Raw genomic sequence first — 19,686 nt, 5'->3', positions numbered from 1 at the left:
GAGTGAGTGCCGTGGCATCAGCCTAGCTCACAGCAACCTCAAACTCCTGGGCTCAAGCGATCCTTCTGCCTCAGCCTCCCAAGTGGCTGGGACTACAGGCATGCGCCACAATGCCCGGCTAATTTTTTGTATATATATTTTTAGTTGGTCAATTAATTTATTTCTATTTTTGGTAGAGACGGGGTCTCGCTCAGGCTGGTTTCGAACTCCTGACCTTGAGCAATCCGCCCGCCTCGGCCTCCCAAAGTGCTAGGATTACAGGCGTGAGCCACCATGCCCGGCCTTAATCTGTTTTAATGGGGATCTAACGTCACGGTCACGTTCCGTATTTATTTCCTGTTCCAAGTTTATCTTCACATTTCACGGAGACAGAGATAGCACAGCGATTTTACTCATGGGGAAACAGACTGTGAAAGACTGTGACTTGTCCACCTATGCAACCACAGGACAAGAATCTGGTCTTCTCAGGGGTCTTCCACCCTCTTCCCTCATTTGCTTCCTCTTTACCGCGGGGGGCCGGAAGAAGACTGGCCAAAATCAGTAAACGACTGACACAAGGGTGGAGACGGGTCTTTGCAAAGGCAGTACATGCCCCAAGTCGAGAGAGCGCCGACGGTGCTTTAAGAGCCAGCCACCACTCCGGGGCCAGGAAGTTAGGATCCCTGGCTTCTCCCACCTCGCACGCCCGGGATTCCCAGGGATTGGTTAAGGAAGCAGTTCCTAGACCTCATTTCCATCTCGAGTCGGAAGTAGGTTTCCAGTGACACGGAAGCCTTACAGAGCAGCGGAGAACCTCTTCCGCGCCGCAACGGGCCGGCGCGCCCCGGACGCCGGGAGCCAGCTGGCCGCAGCGAGAGCACCAGGGCCGCCCCGCTCTTCCGGGGTTTCCCGCGCCAACCGGAAGTGAGGCGGGGCCTCCCTGAACGCCCCGCGCGACTGGCCAGCACCGCCGTCGCTCAGCGCTCCGGAAGGAAGGGGCTGGGCGCCGCCGTCTGTCCGGCGGCGGGCGCGCCCCTCTAGGCGGGTGGGAGGGGCAGGGCGACAGCAGTGAGAGCCGGAGCCGGCGGCTCGGGCCATGGAGCGGAGCCCCGACGCATCCCCCGGGCCTTCGCGCTCCTTCAAGGAGGAGCTGCTGTGCGCCGTCTGCTACGACCCGTTCCGCGACGCCGTGACTCTGCGCTGCGGCCACAACTTCTGCCGCGCGTGCGTGAGCCGCTGCTGGGAGGTGCAGGTGGCGCCCACCTGCCCGGTGTGCAAGGACCGCGCGTCGCCCGCCGACCTGCGCACCAACCACACCCTCAACAACCTGGTGGAGAAGCTGCTGCGCGAGGAGGCCGAGGGCGCGCGCTGGGCCGGACACCGCTCCCCGCGCGTCTGCCGCCCGCACCGCGGCCCCTTCAGCCTCTTCTGCCTCGAGGACAAGGAGCTGCTGTGCTGCTCGTGCCAGGCCGACCCCCGGCACCAGGGCCACCGCGTGCAGCCCGTGAAGGACACTGCCCACGACTTTCGGGTAAGCGCGGCGGGGCGCGCGATGGGTGAGGTGGCCCGAGCCCAGCACCGCGTGGCTCCTCCCGCCTGCGCCGCTCCTGCCGGTAGGAGCCGCCTGTGCCCAGTCCCAGCCCAGGACCCCCACCTCTCAGAGCCCGGTTACCTGCCCGGGAGGTGGGAGAGGAGAGAATGTAAACAGAAAGTGAGAGCTGGGGTTCCACGATGTTCTCAAGACAGTCCCGTGCCCTTCTGTAGGGCCCAGGCCATGCCCTCCTTGTGCCAGCGGGGTGTGGCCCAGGCCCGTTTGAGCAGAGCTGGTCTCTGGCTAGTGCCCGCGAACTCCTGAGCTTGGCACCCTCAGCGTAGAAGTGGAGGAGGAGCCCGAGACCTGGCCAGGCATATGGAGCGTTAAGATCACCCCAAAATCAGTTGCCTGCTTGCGAGCTGACCCCACGGTTTCTGTTATCTAGGCCTTTGGCCCCTGCCAGCTGGTTTATTCTGGTTTATCACCCAGCGTCCTAATGCCTTGAGTTCCAGGAGAAACTAACAGGGCCAAAGTAACATGGAGAATCCTTTGGTCCAGGAAGGAAAACTGACCAGAAAATAAGGGTTAGCCTGGCTCAGCATTTTTCAAAATGTTTGACTTTAGCCTGTAGGAAGAAATCCGTTATCCACTGTGGCCTAGACCAACCTAGAACATATCTATCAGTTGAAACAAAAGTTTTCTGAGAATGTCCATTGTACCCTGGCATTTTCTGTTACTTTAATTTTTAGCAGTTACACACAATGTGAAACATTAAATTTATTTCATCACCTTCTAATACTTGAGTCACACCCACAGTTTGGAGAGCACTGGCTGCTGACAGGAAGCTGAATGCATCGAAAAGAGGCCCTGCAAGAAACTCCAAGGACTGGTCTCCAGACGCCCCCTCCTTTTTTTTTTCTTTTTGCAATGCCTTTGTTATGAAATATCAAATGTTGAGTACAGTTCCATATACATTTTGATGAAGTTCAAGGGGAATGTAAGGATGCCATCAGTATGCATGCCTTACAAGTAACCGTGTATTGCTCCTGTCACCTTTTTTGTTTACCAGTGGTCCACAACAGTGCTTTTTCCCATTCCAACTGGCAGAAGTGTCAGGTCCTGATTTGGGACAGCTGAAGAAAGTGCTGGCCAGCCTGGAGGGGGACCGTGGACTGGATCATGAGTAGTCTCCATGGGGCTGGCATGGGTAAAGATAAGGAGATGGGCAGGGGTCAAAGCTGCGAATGCCCAGGCAGAGCCCCCAGGTCAGGGCCAACCCTAGGATTCAAAAGCGGTGAGCCAGGCACTAGAGCACAGTGTCTAGTGACAGCTTTCTGTGTATTCAAGCAGATGCCTTGTACTGCTAAGTCCCCAGCTATTGCAGGAAATGAGATAGATGACAATTCATAGCTTCAGGTAGCTTCCAGCAGAAACCAGAGGGATGAGGAGGTGTTAGCCAGGTGAGGAAACGTATTCCAGGCAGACCCCCATAGGGAGGCATGTACCTCACCTTTCTCTGACATCTTCTCTTTTGCATTTTACCCTGTAGTAGGTCCGTGACAGTATGGCATGCATTTCTATGGCATATTGAGTTGCTTCTCTGTCTCCTGGTCACCCAACACAGCAGCATATGGAAAGATGTGGCAGTGGGGTAGCCTGGCTCTTCCAGGCGCTGAGAGAGTTTCAGAGTAGTTAGAACAGGGATGGAGGTGCAGGAGAGTCCGACAGGCCTGAGCCTTGGCCTTTACCCAAAAGACTGTAGTGAGCAGCTGGGGGTTTTAGCAGAAGAATGGTGATGTCTGAGGAGTCTAGTCCCAAAAGATCTGAGGACAGTGCAAGTCGAGTGTGGTCAATTTGACGCAAGTACTGCTCACTCATTTACTAGACCAGGAGGTACTGAGGGCCCCGTCGTGTGCCGCAGCCTCTTAAACAGCCTGGTAGAGTTCACGCTGCAGCAGGAAAGCCCGTCCAGTGGCCAAGCTGTGGTTCTGCGTGACTGGAGGCGGCTGTAGGGAGCGGTAGGGGAAGTTCCCCCCACCCTCGGTGAGAAGGGGCACGCCAGAGGCTGTATGCCCTGCCGAGGGGCTTTTCCACTGCGTGCCGTGGGGAGCCCTGGAAGATTCTAGGAAGGGGATTTTGTGATGAGATGCATGCTTTGGAAAAAGATTACTTTGGTAACTGTGTGAGCAATTCAGCAAAAGTAATAATCATACCAGCTAACACGTTTTGAGTACCCACTGTGTGCTGGGTGCTTTTAAGTGTTCACATGTCAACAAATTTAATGCTCACAAAAACACCATGAGGTCATATATGAATTTCCTATTAATGCCATAAAAATGGCCACATAGTGGTTTAAAAAAGCGTGAACTTATTATCCTTTAGTTCTGGAGGTCAGAAGTCTGGATTCAAGGTGTCAGAGGGTTTCATTCTTTTCGGAGGCTCTATGGGATAATTTATTTCCTTGCCTTCTAGAGGCCCCTTCCTCCGTACCTAAAATGCATGATTCCATTCTGCTGCTATTGTCACATTGCCTTCTTTCAACTAATTCTACTACCTCCCTCTTACGGGGTTTCAATTACACTGGGCCCATCCAGATAATCCAGGATAATCCGCCTGTATCAAGATCCTGAATTTAATCATCTGCAAATTCCTTCTGTCATGTAAAGTAATAAATCCACAGGTTCTAGGGATCAGAAAGTACACATCTTTTGGGGGTGGCATTCAGCTTGCTACAGGTAGGTACTGTTAGCCTCATTTTATAGACAGTGATACTGAGTCTCAGAGAGGTTAAGTAACGTGCCCAAAGTCACAGAGCAAGTAGATACAGAGTTCACCTGGGGCCTTATTCAGTCCTCACTCTGGCCCTGGACTTTGAGAGAGGCTTCCCTCGTCCAGAGCCGTGGAGACAGCCAGCTCAGGCTGCGGGCTTTAGAGGTTTGAGTGGCTGTTGGCCACTGTGTGGGCAGGCAGAAGGTGGTGACTGAGTGCCTACTATGTGCCAGGCACAGTGTGTCCAGTAGGGGACAGGACAGTTTAAGATAGACCCAGCCTTTGTGGAGTCAGGTGGGCATGAATGAATCATCTCACTGAGAATGACACTGGCTCAGCTGACGCTCCTGTGAAGGACAGTGCGGGATGGGGTGGTGGACTGTAAGGGGAGGGGGCTGTTCTTGTCTGGGGGGGCGTGGGCGGGAGTCTCCAGGGAAGCGACTTCACAGAGAGGAGCTAAGAGAGAGGAGTGGCCGGCACGGAGGGGAGCGTGGGGTGGGGCATGCAGTGACAGGGAGGTGATTCAGGTGTGAAATGAGGGGGTCCAGACCCCACAGGGTGCTGAGGGGTTCGTTAGGGAGCTGGGGTTTTGTCCCGAGTGCAGTGCGCATGATGGAATGACCGATGGCATCTGGGAGCGTGGCGTAGTGTTTAAACCAGAATTCTGGAAGGAATGAGCACTTGGAGGGAGCCTGGGAAATCCCGGAGTGCGGTGTTTCTCAGACTTGAAGTAGGCCACCTTCTCCTTAAAGGAAAAAATAGTCCAACAGTGTGACTTAAATGATTGTATTGTATTACTTGCATGCATACAAACAAAACTGGTGTAAATTCACTTGCTTATACAGCATATAAGCAATAAAACCAAACAAAGTTGATAGATTAAATACAAATAAAATTTAAAATCAATAACATTACTTAAAATAATAATTGTAGGGTTTCGTTTTGTTGAAATGAAACCTCTGCTCCTGGCAAAGATACTTTTGGTTCCCCATTTACTCTTGTTCCAAGTGATTACTTGATTTGCAAACATTTCCCTATTTGAAGAGCTCTGAAACTTGCATATGATGGGATTGGCCTTCATTTGGTTCTAGTACATTCTTTACCTGCTAAGTGTATTTCTCTTCTTTCCTTAAGACAAGGAAGACAGTATAGCCTGATGGTAAGTAAGTTGTTAAGAAAACAGGAACACTGGTGCTGAAGTGCTAGGAGCCAAACGCATGCGTCAGCACTCTGTGTATGGGATGACTCAGAATGGGTTCATCCTAGTACTGTTTTAGGTTGTCATTAAATGAAAACACCATTAAAATATGCAGACACAGACTTATAGGGGACTGTGAGGAGATGGTTACATTTCACTAATGAGAAAATGGAAGCTTGGACAGCCATTCAGTACTTACAAGCCGACAGTTACTGAATGCACAGCACCTGCCTGCTACTCTCTTGCAAGCATTTTACGTGGCTTGACTTGTGGAGTCCTCACGGAAGTCCTTCGGGCGTATCCAGATGAGGAAACAGAGGTGCAGAGAAGTTGGGGGACAGGATCACCTGCTATTAGGTGGGATTTGAACCTGGGTGGCTGGGTGCCAGTGCCCTTAGCTGCTACATCAATCTGCCTGAAAACAAAATATTTGAAATACATGGGGAAAAAAGACGGGAGGCCCAGGTGACGGGCCAGCTTAGCACGAACAGGGGAAACGGCATTCTTTGTTTTCATAGTGAAATTTGAGAGAATGGAGAACACTTTTTTGCCTTCATTTTTAAGGCGAAGAGCCTGCTAGCTGGAGAAAGAACTTCTGCCACTTCACTGGTGGTTGGTGACAAAGACCTGGCTCCAAATTGGCTGTCCTAACCTTCAGCTCGAGGTAGTGTAGCAGAAAGAATGTGGGCATTCGTTGCACTCGATGGGCGAGTGGTTACCCTGTGCCTAGACCTGAGGACGTGCAGGGAGATCAAAAAGCCTCTTGCCCTGCAGAGCACGTGTTCCTTCCTTCTGTATAGGTGTGCTGAGCGCCCATGTGCCAGGTAGAGAGGACCTGGAGGGTAGGAACTGCCCTTAGGAGGTGATTATCCCAGACAGTGATAATGGGAACTGGCATAGAGGTGTCAGGGCACTGAGAGAGCCCCTGGAGACTCACCTGAACAGAACCTGAACTGGAGAGGTGGCTTCCTGCATATTTCTCCATTAAAATTTCTATTGCATAAAAAATAAAAAGATTATTTAGCCAAATTATATTAATAAGTTTAGGCAGAATGCTGAATCAGTAAAATCAAAATACAAAATCAATTGTATTTTTATATATCACTAGCAAATAGAAAGTAAAGTTTAAAGGTATGTTTATAATAGTATAAAAATGATGGGGGGCCTGAGCTGAGGGGGGCCCGAGCTGAGTTTTCAAGGTGGTGTTGAGATAGTTGTAGGAAGCATGTGGGGACCAGGCAGAGGCAATGGCATGTGTAGAGTCTCATGGGACAGAAAACTGGGCTCAGGCCAGACAGATGCAGCTCTAGCACTTTCATAAGGGGGCTGAGAAGACCTTGTGGAATAATCCTTTTTCTTCCCCTCACCCCTACTGTCCCGCTCTCTGTTATACCACAGAGCACCTATCCTGTTAACAGAGATCGTGGGTGACATGATTTTGTAAAGTGCTTAAGGCATTAAATATGCAACTGAAATTTGCTGCTTAAGGAATCAACTTGTGAATTTTGAGAAACTGTGGATCCTTTAGTGTAAAAAAAACCCCTCCTATTTGTGTGTTTATAACTAATCTTGAATATTATCATGCGGTGCCAGAATCAGGGCTCATTTGCTTCCCTGGGCTTGGGGCCAGGGTGACGCTCCAGACCCGTCTCAGGCCACTGAGCTCCTCCCAGAGCAGGGAGGGTCCATGTGGGTTCTGAACAGGCTGCACCAGAGCTCCCAGTAATGCCGTCTCTGCTCGTTCCGGTGCTCCGTGGGCTACAGGCAGGTCCCTTGAATGGTGGTGGGTCTGTTTATGATCCAAGCATGTTCAGGGTTAAAATCAGAATATCAAAAGCAAACAGAGAAGAATATTGTTTAGATGCATTCAACTTCACACTTTTTATATGTAGCATTTTCTAGGTTAACCACTAAATGCATAGAAGGGGAAAAAGAGAAATAAAGATGTACAATAAAATTTTAAAAGTAATAAAAGAAAAAGAAAACTAGAATGAGCAGAACAGATAGCGCAGAATGAGGTGGCAGATTTAAATGCAGAATATTTCAGTGGTTACCTGTTAAATGCTTCAGTTAAATGACAGTGGTTGTCCCACTGGATAAGAAAACAAAACCCAATTCTGTACTGCTTAATTTGATTATCTCAGTAGATGAAAAAGCATTTGATAAAGTTCTCATCTTTTGGTGATTAAAAAAAATTAGCATACTAGGAATAGGAGGAATTTTGTTAATCTGATTAAGGGTATCTATCAAAAAACTTACAGCAAATACCATATTTAAATGAAAAAACATTGAAAGCTTTCTTATTAAGATCAGTAAGACAGGAATGCCCATTTTGACGAATTCTCTTCAATTTCATAATGGATATTCTTGCCAATGAAGTAAGGTTTGGAAATATGGAGAACAAGACTGGCATTGTATATAGAGAATATGATTGCATATTTCTCCATTAAAATTTCTATTGCCTAAAAGTAAAAAGATTCTTTACCCAAATTGTATTAATAAGTTTAGGTAGAATGTTGAATCATTAAAATCAAAATACAAAATCAATTGTTTTTTATATATCACTAGCAAATAGAAAGTAAAGTTTAAAGGTATGTTTATAATAGTATAAAAATCAAGTATGTAGGAAGAAATTAACAAAAGATATATAAAAATCTGGTAGGAAAAAATATAATACTAAATTGAGAGACATCAAAGAAGATTAAATAACTGGTGAGATATATCATATTCATAGATTAGGAGACTCGGTATTTAAACATTTCAGTTTTCCCTAGATTGATCTATAGAGACAATACTGTACTAATCTAAATCCCAACATGATTAATTTTTGTGCAGCTTGACAAGCTAATTTTAAAATTTATGAGACACCCAAAGGGCCAAGAATTGCCAAGACAATCTTGACGAGGTACCTCTCCGAGATCATCTCAACTCTCCAAGTGATTGAAAAGTCTGAGAAGCCCCCTCCCATCCTCCCATCCTCACTATCCCATAGCCACCTAAGGGCCAGGGCAGAGGGCTGGGCCGTGCTATTTTGGGGCCAGCACATGTCCGGGTAATGTGTATGGGCAGCTGCTTCACTCCTGCCATTCTCAATTGGCAGGTCACAAGAGTGTCCTTTCGGACTCTGTTACATGACTTTGTATCAAAAAATCTCATTCTACAAAATAAAACATTGGATGACATTTCAGTGATCTTGTTAGTGCTCATACTAATGTTATTTCGCTTGCTAGGAGACATATCTTAGAGATGACATAGAACAGAAAACAATGTCTAAAAATCTGTTAAATATTCTCACTAAGAACAAAAAATGATCAGAGTGAGTAGAAAATGGAACTGGCAGAAAATGGAATCAGTCACTGTTTTGTTTTCTATAGTGTAAGAGTTAAAAGAACAGGGTACCGAGCTGGACCGCTGGGCTAGTTCTGTGGCTGCATAGCAGATTTCCCCAAAACTTAGTGCCTTAAAACAACAAACACGTATGATCTCACGGTTTCTGAGGGGCAGGAATCTGGACATGGCTTAGCTCTGGGTGCCTCTGCCTCAAGGTCATGAAGATGTTGGCCAGGCGTGTGGTCTCATCTGAAGGCTCACCCAGGGCAAGATCCTCCTTCAAGCTCTCCCATGTGGTCGCTGGCCTGAGAGCCTCAGTCCCTCACTGGCCGTAGGCCACCATCAGTTCCTTGTCCCCTGGGCCACTCTGAGGGGTGGATCACCACATGGCAGCTGGCTCCCATCTCTGTGCTCAAGCAAGGGAACCAGGCAGGGAGTGCACAGGCTTCGCCACCTAGTCTCAGAGGTGGCCTACCTTCACTTTTGCCACGTTCTATTATCCAAAAGCACGGCACTAGGTCCAACCCATGGGAGGAGATTTCACAAGGGCATGAATATCAGGAGGTGGGGATCCCTGGGGCCATTTTTGAGGCTGCCTACTTCAGTTTGCCCTCTGGTTCCCAAAGCATCACATCCCTCCCACAGGCAGAGGTCATTCACTTTCTCTAAGCTCCCAAACGTCCCATCCCATTGCAGCATCTGCCCAAAGCCCAGACTCTCATCATCTAAATCAGATCTGGGTGGGGACGAGGCTTTTGGCAGTAGATATGTTTACTGTGCAACATTTACTGTTACATAGTAACTGTTACTGTGTAACAAATCATTTAGCAGCTTGAAACAAACTTTTATCTCACAGGATGATGGGATCACTGTGGCTATCTTAGTGGCTACCTGCACAACTGTCCGGGTTGATGCCCTGAGTCTGCCACATACAGGCTGTGAGCCCTTGGGCTAGTCATTTCCCCTCTGCGCTTCATTTGCTCATCTGTACAATGGGGCTAATAATATTACTTACCTAATAGGGATAATGTAATGATTAAATGACATACTTTCTCAAGTAAATAGCACAGTCCCTGGCACAGAGTAAATGCTCAATCCATGATAGTCATTTATAATTAATAGTATTAGAATTGTTACTATTTTTCCTAAGAAAAACTTGAGCAGCTTTCTCAGAATGCAGAGAGAAGAGGATAAAGGTGAGAGAAAATGGTTGGTCTCAGACACAGACAGGGAGAATCCAGCCAACTCTCAGTCGCTCCTCAAGGAGTCCAAGGAGATCAGAAGCAACGATTAGAGTTTAAAAAAACAAAGCACACTAAACAAAAGGTGTTTGAACCTGCTGATTAAAGTATTTCCCGTGATCCAAACAGTATTAGAATGTCAGAGCAGGGAAGGGTATGGGGGTGCATGTTTAGGTAAGGCGTTGTGGGAAGTAACTGAGGCCCATGGGAGTGACTGGGCCGGTCCCTGTTGTCAGACCTGCACGTTAGTGACTGCAGACCCATCCAGTTTGGAAAATTGCAAAGGGGAACTGTGACCACGCTGCAGATGCAGCTGCGTCACACTCATGTTGGAGTGACGTTGCCATGCCAACGTGGTGTGTCTGTCCTCCCTTCCCCGGCCTCGAGCCTCACCTGCCTCCCTGCCTCCTCTTCTTCCCCACGCCAGGCCAAGTGCAGGAACATGGAGCACGCGCTGCGGGAGAAAGCCAAGGCCTTCTGGGCCATGCGGCGCTCCTACGAGGCCATCGCCAAGCACAATCAGGTGAGTGAGCATGTGGGCTGAGCGGGCACAGGGGACACTGAGGTAGTCGGGAGGACAGGCGAAGACAGGCTGGCCTGATTTGGGCTAGCATCACCTACCAGGTAACTGCTGACCGTAGCTGGCCTTCTTGAGCACTCACAGTCTGGTGCAGCCACGCCCTGGACTCCGAGTGTGGCTTCTCTGTCCTGGCCTCTCTAAAGACCTGGGCGTGGCCACAGGAACAGCTCAAAACTCCACCTGCGCCATCTGCACTGTGCTGTAAGAGAGACTTCAGCACGTACCTCTCCTCACTGTCTGCCCGTGTGCTCAAGCCACTGATGACCTGGGGTTCCTGAGCGATTCCTGTTTCCTCTCCGTCCCCACGTGCACTCCCTCAGCAGTCCTGGGCCCCCATCTCCAAATACGTCACACCTGCTCGGCTCTCCGCCTCACTGCTGCCCGCCTGGTCCAGGTCAGCATCACTGCTCACCTGGCCCCTACCTGGCCCTCTGTCCTGCCTGTGTGTCCTGCTGTCCTGGACCGGGTGACCTTGTAGAGAAACACATCAGCCGCACCACTCCTCTGCTGCAGGCTGCCCGTGACTTCCCACTGCACTTGGGCACAGCCCTCACTCCTTCCATCGGACTGGCTTGCCTTGTTCGGGACTGCACTTGGGGAGTGTCCCTCTGTCCAGCTGGCAACGCCACTTGCCCATCCTAGGCAGTGTGAACTCCTAGGCTAAGGGCAACGTGGTCAGGTGTGAGGCCTCTAGGACTCCAGTTTGATCAATGCTTTTCCTGTTAAGTTCCATTAATCCAGGTCGAGAAGTGAGAGAAGTGAAAGTTCTGGTGTTTACCCCTTTGCAATGAGGCTGTCATTCACAGTTGGGGGGGTGCAGTTGACTTTGCACTTGCTGATTTTTCCTGAGGGGGATTCTACGTTTTCTACCACAGCCCTTGTCCGTCTTTCATCTGTTCTCATTTGCATTGCTTTGATTATTGGTAAATTCTCTTTTTCCCCTTGGAATATTTGTCTTTTCTCCTCGTGGATTTGTATTAATAAAAATGCTTTCTTTGTACATTAAGAAGAATAACAATTTGTCATTTATGTTTCAATTTTTTTTTTTAGTTATTTCTTTTTCACTGAATCATTTCACTTTTCCTGGTCATTTTCACTTTGTCAGTGAATCATTTTGTCATCGTATTTCCAGAGCCGTAAACATACAGATGGTCCCCAACTTGTGATGGTTCGTTTTTTTTGACTTTACAATGGTGTGACATTGATACACACTCAGTGGAAGCTGTACTTCAAGTACCCATACGATCATTCTGTCTTTCACTTTCAATATAGTATGCAGTAAATTACATGAGATATTCAGCACTTTATTGTAAAATAGGCTTTGGCTGGGTGTGGTAATGTGGTGGTGTGCACCTGTAGTCCCAGCTACTCAGAAGGCTAAGCCAGGAGGATCACTTGAGCCCAGGGGTTTGAGGCTGCAGTGAGCTATGATTGTACCACTGCACTCCAGCCTGGGCAAGAGAGCAAGACCCCATCTCCAAAAAAATAAATAGATAAATAAAATAAAATAGGCTTTGTGTTAGACGGTTTTGCTCAACTGTTGGCTAATGTAAGTATCCTGAACCCATTTAAGGTAGGCTAGACTATACCATGATGTTTGGTAGGTTGGGTGTATTAATGCATTTTCTACTTAATATTTTAAACTTACCATGGGTTTGTTGGTACGTAACCCCATCATGAGTTGAGGAGCCTCTGTATTAAAGTTTAAATCTAAAGATAAGATCACTAACCTGCCATTGCTAGAGCACACATTTTTTGAGTTGTTTTTCCAGTAGTTGTCATGGAACTATATTTATTATATTTATATATTTAACTTTATGAACAGTCTTCCCATATGAAACCTCTTATTTTCTGTGTATCTAATTATCTCATTCTTTCTTTAAGTCTTCTCAGTTTCATATTATTATGCTCAGGAATGTCTTTCTTATTCCAAGACAAGAAATACTTCTTTGCTTTTTCTTTGGTTACATTTATGGTTTTGCTTTCGCTTTTTAAATGCTTTTTGTGGTTATGATTTGCGGTGTATGATTTCACCTGTAGGGTTCTACATGTGATTTCTTTTGAGCGTGGAGTTTCTTTACTAAGAATCCGGAAGTCCCTGGGCGGGCGGTGGCTGAGGCCCCCTGCGCGTCCGAACTCTGACTCCCGTGCTGTCTGCCGTAGGTGGAGGCGGCCTGGCTGGAGAGCCGCATCCGGCAGGAGTTCGACAAGCTGCGCGAGTTCCTGCGCGTGGAGGAGCAGGCCATCCTGGACGCCATGGCCGAGGAGACCAGGCAGAAGCAGCTTCTGGCCGAGGAGAAGATGAAGCAGCTCACGGAGGAGACGGAGGTGCTGGCCCATGAGATCGAGCGTCTGCAGATGGAGATGAAGGAAGACGACATTTCTTTTCTCATGGTAAGGAGCTCGACGTCTGGATTCGAGGACAGGGCCCAGATGTCGGGGACCAGCTGGGAGCCAGCGGTCACCAACCCTGGCCGACCCGGTCTTCCCGGAGCTTCCCGGTGCTGGCCTGGAGGCACGGACAGGCGATGTGCTTTGTCCCAAAAGGCTACAAAGACCAGTTAGAGCGGAGTTCTCTGAGAGCCTCTTATTTTTTTCTTAATTTTCTCTTCTTTCCCCTCCACCTTGCACTCACTCTTGCTCTCATTTTTTGTTTTTGTTTCTTCTCTCTACTCTTTTATAAAATGGAGTCTTTTAAGATTATTCAGTTATTTAAATTTTGGATTTAAATATGATGCCTTGGCATTCTTTCTTCTCAAGAAAAGGATGATTTTATTCTCTCTTTAATATTATTGAGTTCATTTTTACTTCCTTTTATTGATTTCGTTTCCACTGCATGAGTCATTGGCGCTTACAGGGAAGTTTCTGTAAGTTGAAAGCTGGTTTGTGAATCCGTGAGGATAGGGAGGTCTCTCTGCTCCCTGGAGAGTGGAACTCTCTGGAAAGGGGAGACTTTTCAGAAAGGAGTAGGCAAGGACAGGGACATCTCTGTGTTCAGGCAGGTGTCACGTCCTGGGCCAGACCTTTATGGGGTCTCTGCCTCCTACAAAGCCTTGAACTGTGATGTCTCCTGTCTCCAAAATGCCACCAGTTATGAAATCACCTGCTGGGTTCTAAGAGCTGGGGTCCTTGCTGATCAGGAAATTGGAAGCATCATCTTGCCCTGCACCCAGTGTACTTTTCAGGAATGGTTTCTGGCTCCTTTAAAAAAAAATAACAGCTTTATTGAGCTATAACTCACATACTACATTTTCTCTACATCTGTGTCTCTGTTTCTTTTTCTTTTTTTCCAGAAACACAAGAGCCGAAAGCGCCGGTAAGTTGCTCAAGCTGGTGGAGGGGAGGGGAAGAGCAGGCAGGATCCCAGGGGTGCAAACTCCAGCGGCCCCGGGGCCGGGCAGGTAACACAGCCAGCCGCGTGCAACACGGAGGGAACGGCGGGGCCTGGCCAGGTGGAGACAGCCCCTTCCCCAGCACCCTAAATCTGGTTGGCGCTGGGGCGGGGTGTCGTTCTCCTGAGGGTGGAGGGTCCCCCCATCTACTGTGCGTGGAGGGAGAACACGGCTCATAGTTCTCAGGGCACCATCCAACAGCAGGCTTGTTCTTAGTCAGCCCCTGCCTCCGAGAGCCCCAAGCCCCTGGTTTGTGTTGACGGTTGTTGGGTTCACAGGGCTGAATGAGGAAGAGCTGAGTCCCAGTCAGAGCTGTGCAAAGATGGAAGAGAGAGCTTGGGGCAGTAGAGAGTCCGCTGTGCTCAATACTCACTGGCGGTGTGCGAGCAAAAGCTGGATGACACCTTGGGACTGGTGGACTAGCGCACCCTTAGGGTCCCTTCCAACTCACACATCCCATGAGCCAGATGTGTAAGTGTGATTTCTGCCCACGAGGATGGCAGCTGTGGTGAAGAACCTCCTATTTGTGTTTCTCCCAGCTGGGGCAGGGCGAGCCCTCGTTTGTACTGGATCCTGAAGGGCTGTAGCAGCCCAGTGGGGCCCCGGCCTGTCTCCTGTCTGAGTCCCATCCAGTCTTGTCTTGGGGAAGGTGGCCAGGAGACTTGGGATCGAGGCGAGGGAGCGAGTCCAGTTAACCCAGTTTGGCCGAGGATGCGTGGCCCCGGCCCTGCCTGACACCCAGTTCTCCTTCCCAGCCTCTTCTGCACCGTGGAGCCCGAGCCCGTGCAGCCCGGCATGCTCATCGACATCTGCAAGTACCTGGACTCCCTGCAGTACCGCGTCTGGAAGAAGATGGTCGGGTCTGTCGAATCTGGTGAGCGGGGGCGTGGGCAGGTGTTCTGAGCATGGGGGAGGGGTATAGGGGGTTCCTCATGCTGCCAGAGGGCCAGCTGGACTCGTCTCTGCCAGGCCCCACCTGCTCAGAGCTCCCTCTTCATTCAGCTCCAGGCAGGTCCTCCGGTCCCCCTCACTCTGTCCTGACAGTCCTACCCTCCCTGCATAACGCCTTCCTCTGGGCGTCCTGACATTCTTCCACCTCTTCAGAGAGGGAAACCAGCTTCCCTCTCTAATCAGAACTGTGTCACACGTATGATGAAAGACCTCCTTGCTCCAGGGTCACCTCTCCCGAGGGGACTCCAGCCCACACCAGCCACTGTGTCCTGGCTGCACAGGGAGGGATGCCAGTGGCCCAGGGGAGTGGCACGTGCTTTTCTAAGACATCACAGGGTCCTGGGAACATGATGAGTCCCTGCCCATATAGTTTCCTGTGGCTGCCATAACAAAAGACCACAGGCTGGGGGGCTTAGAGTGATAGAAATTTATTCTCTCGCAGTTTGATCTCTGCCACCGCAGCCACCCTGCTTTCTCCCCTGTGAATTTTGTGTCCCTTTTCTTTCTATAAAGATCTCAGTCATTGTGTTAGGGGCCATCCTACTACAGTCTGACTTCCTCTTAACTAATACATGTGCTGTGACCCCATTCCCAAATAAGGTCACCTTCTCAAGGACTGGGTTAGGACTGCAACGTATCTTTTTGGGGGGTCCCTTAACACCGCCCCTCAGCTCCGGGCAGCTCCTTGCATGGACAGAGTGGGGCTTGGGGTCGGCATGGCGGTGGGGAGGGGTGCCAGGTTTGTTGATTTCCCCATTTCCCCTCTCTCCCGCAGTGCCCTTCAGCTTAGACCCCAACACGGCGGCCGGCTGGCTCTCCGTGTCCGACGACCTCACCAGCGTCACCAACCATGGCTACCGCGTGCAGGTGGAGAACCCGGAGCGCTTCTCCTCGGCGCCCTGCCTGCTGGGCTCCCGCGTCTTCTCGCAGGGCTCCCACGCCTGGGAGGTGGCGCTGGGCGGGCTGCAGAGCTGGCGGGTGGGCGTGGTGCGCGTGCGGCAGGACGCGGGCGCCGAGGGCCACTCGCACAGCTGCTACCACGACACGCGCGCGGGCTTCTGGTACGTGTGCCGCACGCAGGGCGTGGAGGGGGACCACTGCGTGACCTCGGACCCGGCCACGTCGCCGCTGGTCCTGGCCATCCCGCGCCGCCTGCGCGTGGAGCTGGAGTGCGAGGAGGGCGAGCTGTCCTTCTACGACGCCGAGCGCCACTGCCACCTGTACACCTTCCACGCGCGCTTCGGGGCGGTGCGGCCCTACTTCTACCTGGGCGGCGCGCGCGGGGACGGGCCCCTGGAGCCGCTGCGCATCTGCCCGCTGCGCATCAGCGTCAAGGAGGAGCTGGACGGCTGAGCTGGCCCAGCCCTCCCGGTGCTGCCCGGGTCTCGTGCCACGGCCCCATTCCTCTTCCCGCGCCCTCCCCAGTGCCCGCGCTCCCCTGGGCACCGCTCTGCCCACGCCTCCTGGCCGGAGTCTTCCTCCCGTCCTGTCTGGACCTTTTCTGGCTCTCGAGGCCCTGTGCCTCTCTCTTCATGTTCCATCCCTTCTCTGCCCACCATAGGAGCCATCCAGGGGGTACCTCGCTGGGCCAGCCTCTCCCCAGAGCCCTGGCACCTTCAGGCTATAAATTTTCTGAATCCTCCTTCCAGGATTTCCAGGGATAATGTTTGCTTCTAGAATGGGCCTGTTTTAAAATGCAGGTTTAAAATGCAGGTATGGAGCGATCAGCCAATCGGGACAAGACTGCCACTGGGAAGATTGTTTGTCATTCATAGTTCCCGGGAGGAGGGGGCAGGCCAGGCCACAGGGCACATAGGAGATACTGGGTTGGTCAGGGGGTGGGGGCTGGGGACACAGTGGCGAGAGACTGTATCGTGCTTTTCTCAGGACGGAATGGGCAGGGCGGGGCAGACAGCCTTAGGGCTGGCTGGCTGGAGTGATTTCAGCAGCTCTGGGCACAGTGGCTGCTGCTACCTGGTGCTGGGCTGCTCAAGGGGACACTGGCCTGGAGAGAGAGAGCCCCGGGAGAGCCAGATGCTGGAGGCGGCGGGGTGTGGCCCAGGGTGGCTTGGTTTGCCCCAGCCAGGTGTTTGCCAGCCTGGGAGGGACAGTCTCTCCAGGCCAGTGACGCCCAGATGTCAGAGCATCAGGGATACAGTATATAAGAAAATACAGTTCACGCAGGGCTGCTGCCGTGGCTCTGGGACAGGACCCAGGGCTTGGCTTGTCTTTTACTTTATGTCAGTATCTTAAAACTCTCTACAGGTCCTCCCTCCCCATCGGATCGGGTCTGATTTCTATCTGTACTCTCGGATGATTTCCTCTGCACAGCAGGTTCCGGAGCACTTAAATGCAAAATCTTCACGAGAGTGGTGTCAGTCTGTCCCCCTAGCCTTCACTGTGCTCACCTGTGGACGAGACAGGGCTGGACCTTTTCCAGTTAGGAAGAAGGGAAAGGGGCGCCGCCTGGGCACCTTGGTTGTGGCCCTAGACGCTGTGAGAGGGAGGGACGCAGCTGCCGCCTGCTCATCTCCGCTGACTTCAACCTGCTCGTTCTCGCTCTGTGACTTCCTGCATTTTCATCCCAAATTTCTTCTCCCTCCACCGTGCCTGCAGGCCTGTATCTGTGCTTGTTCTCTCTCTCTCACATGCCTCCAGAGAGAGAGTTTTTAATTTTCAACTCACTGTGTCCCAGGAAGCGGTGTTGGAAGAGCAGTGTTAGAATTGGGGGCACATTCCTGGCAGAGGACTGGGTGTCCTGCCTCCTGCCTGTACCCCCGGTTCATAGCACCGTTTCAAACAACTTAAGACTCACACCCATCAGTTGGTGATGAATGTGTCCATACATTGGTTACATAAAAAGCAGGGCGAGGGAGGAAATGCCACCGGGTGAAGCGGGCGGGTTGGGAGAGGTGAGGCTGTTGGCAAACAAATGCATGTGCCTGGCTGAAGACGCTGTGGCACTTTAAGAGCCAAACACGACTGAGAGTGCACGCCCTCTGCTACAAACCACCCGGCCGGTCTCATAGAATTTCTATATAATAGACTTGACCTGAAATTATTTTGTCAGTTATACAATACACTTTTTTAAACCTGGTTCTTAGTGTGCATACAATAAACTTTTAAAAATGTTTTTTTTTATTTTCACCTTGGATGTTGAAAGAGTTTTTTTTTTTTAAAAAAAACAGGATAATTTGAATAGCCTAGGCTTAATTTTTTTAAAAAAAAAATGATATTTGAGCTAAAACCCACTGTTTTCCTTTTAGTGTTCTTACAAGCAAAAGTTCATCCACATTGTAGCAGGTGTCTGACTTTATTCCATTCTATTGTTGGATAATATTCCATTGTATGGAATGACACACAGTATTACCTCTTATCTGTTCTTCAGTTGGTGGACATTTGGGCTGTTTCCACTTTTCGACTATTAGGAATAATGCTGCTACGAACATTTGTGTACAGGGTTTTGTGTGGACGTATGTTCTCAGCTCTCTTTGGTATATGCCTAGGAGATTTGTGGATCATGTGGCAATTCTTTTGAACCCTTGGAGGCACTGCCAACCTGTTTTCCTGTGCGGCTGCTCCATTTTACATTCCCACCAGCAGTGTGTGAGTGTTCCGACTGCCCCGCGTCCTTGCCAGCACTTGTTACTTTCTGTCTTTTAACTTAGCCATCCTAGTGGGGGTGAGGTAGTATCTCATTGTGGTTTGATTTCCATTTCCCTGATGCCTAATGATATCATGCATCTTTTCTCGTGCTTACTGGCCATTTGTATATCTTCTTAGGAGAACTGTCTTCAGTTCCTTTTCTCATTTTTAATTGGGTTGTCTTTATTATTGAGTTGTAAGAGTTCTTTATATATTCCAGATAACCAGTCCCTTTATCAGACATATCATTTATAAAACTTCTCTCCCATCTGTGAGCTGTTCCATTTCCTTGATACTGTCTTTCAAAAACACTAAAATTTTTAATTTTGATGATGTCCAGTTTTTATTTTTCTTTTGTTGCTTACGTATCCTAGAAATCTTAACTTTTGACACTGCCCTAAGTCTGTATATTCTAAGTTCTGGATTGTGGCTCAGGGATGGGGCACTCGTTCTATTGGCAGGAAGCCCTAGTCCAAGAATCTGTTAATTCTTCCTTTAAACCCTCTCCTGCCCTCGCCTTCCACTCACCCCGTCTCACGCCCCTTCTCGTTATTGCGTCCGGGCGTGAGGCAGCCGCTCCCCGGGAAGCCTCCTGTTGTCCAGCCCCTTCTGCTGCTGAGTCCGTCCCATGTACTTCAGCCAGATGCACCGTCCTTCAGCCTCCCCTGCCACCCCCAGGGACCCTGCTCCCAACCTGCCCAGGTGCATTCCTCCAGGGCAGCTCTTAGAGCTCACCGTCACCAGCTCTGCCTTCGTACCCGGAGTTCCCTGACTGCCGTCACACATATGCAGTTCCAGCCAGTCCAGGCTCCTGTTACCTTTTACCAGGGGACTGTTGCCATTAGAGTGTCCTGTCATTGGTTACTCTGGCTGCCGGGCATTGGCTCTACCACTTACGTGCCGTATCCCCTAAGCACACCCTTCACCTGCCTGAGCTCATTTTGTTCCTCTAGAGGTGGGGATCACCCCCACAACCCCCATCCTAAAGGTGTGATGCAGGGTTAGGGTTAGGGTTAGGGTGTGCTGAACTTTCAGAAACAGGAGCTGTGGGAGCACCAAACAAGAGA

The 19,686-nt window shown here is 50.2% G+C and overlaps 1 protein-coding gene across 3 annotated transcripts; it reads left to right on the top strand.

Moving 5' to 3' along the window:
* The first annotated feature begins 975 nt into the window (after positions 1–975).
* On the top strand, positions 976–18,958 carry TRIM35 (tripartite motif containing 35). 3 transcript variants are annotated; one of them, XM_012775365.2, is made up of 8 exons: positions 977–1,510; positions 10,479–10,574; positions 12,795–13,025; positions 13,925–13,947; positions 14,779–14,897; positions 15,750–16,035; positions 16,624–16,687; positions 17,240–18,958. In XM_012775365.2, the coding sequence occupies exons 1-7, from the start codon at positions 1,076–1,078 to the stop codon at positions 16,649–16,651; spliced, it is 1,218 nt and encodes a 405-aa protein (XP_012630819.2). In that variant the 5' UTR covers positions 977–1,075; the 3' UTR covers positions 16,652–16,687; positions 17,240–18,958. The 3 variants fall into 3 exon arrangements, with proteins under 3 accessions (XP_012630816.1, XP_012630819.2, XP_012630817.2); XM_012775363.2 differs by having other exon boundaries at positions 16,624–18,958; XM_012775362.2 differs by lacking the exons at positions 16,624–16,687; positions 17,240–18,958 and having other exon boundaries at positions 976–1,510; positions 15,750–16,461.
* Positions 18,959–19,686: the final 728 nt, after the last annotated feature.

Source organism: Microcebus murinus, chromosome 24, assembly GCF_040939455.1.
Source record: "Microcebus murinus isolate Inina chromosome 24, M.murinus_Inina_mat1.0, whole genome shotgun sequence".
Taxonomy (NCBI): domain Eukaryota; kingdom Metazoa; phylum Chordata; class Mammalia; order Primates; family Cheirogaleidae; genus Microcebus; species Microcebus murinus.
Note: the sequence above shows the minus strand (reverse complement) of the source record. Positions and strands in the feature narration are given on the sequence as shown.

Excerpts from the sequence above, each read along its gene's own strand:
- TRIM35 (XM_012775362.2), top strand. The coding sequence starts at position 1,076 with ATGGAGCGGAGCCCCGACGCATCCCCCGGGCCTTCGCGCTCCTTCAAG. Across the intron at positions 13,948-14,778 it reads CACAAGAGCCGAAAGCGCCG|CCTCTTCTGCACCGTGGAGC; the intron begins GTAAGTTGCTCA and ends TCTCCTTCCCAG. Across the intron at positions 14,898-15,749 it reads GGTCGGGTCTGTCGAATCTG|TGCCCTTCAGCTTAGACCCC; the intron begins GTGAGCGGGGGC and ends TCTCTCCCGCAG.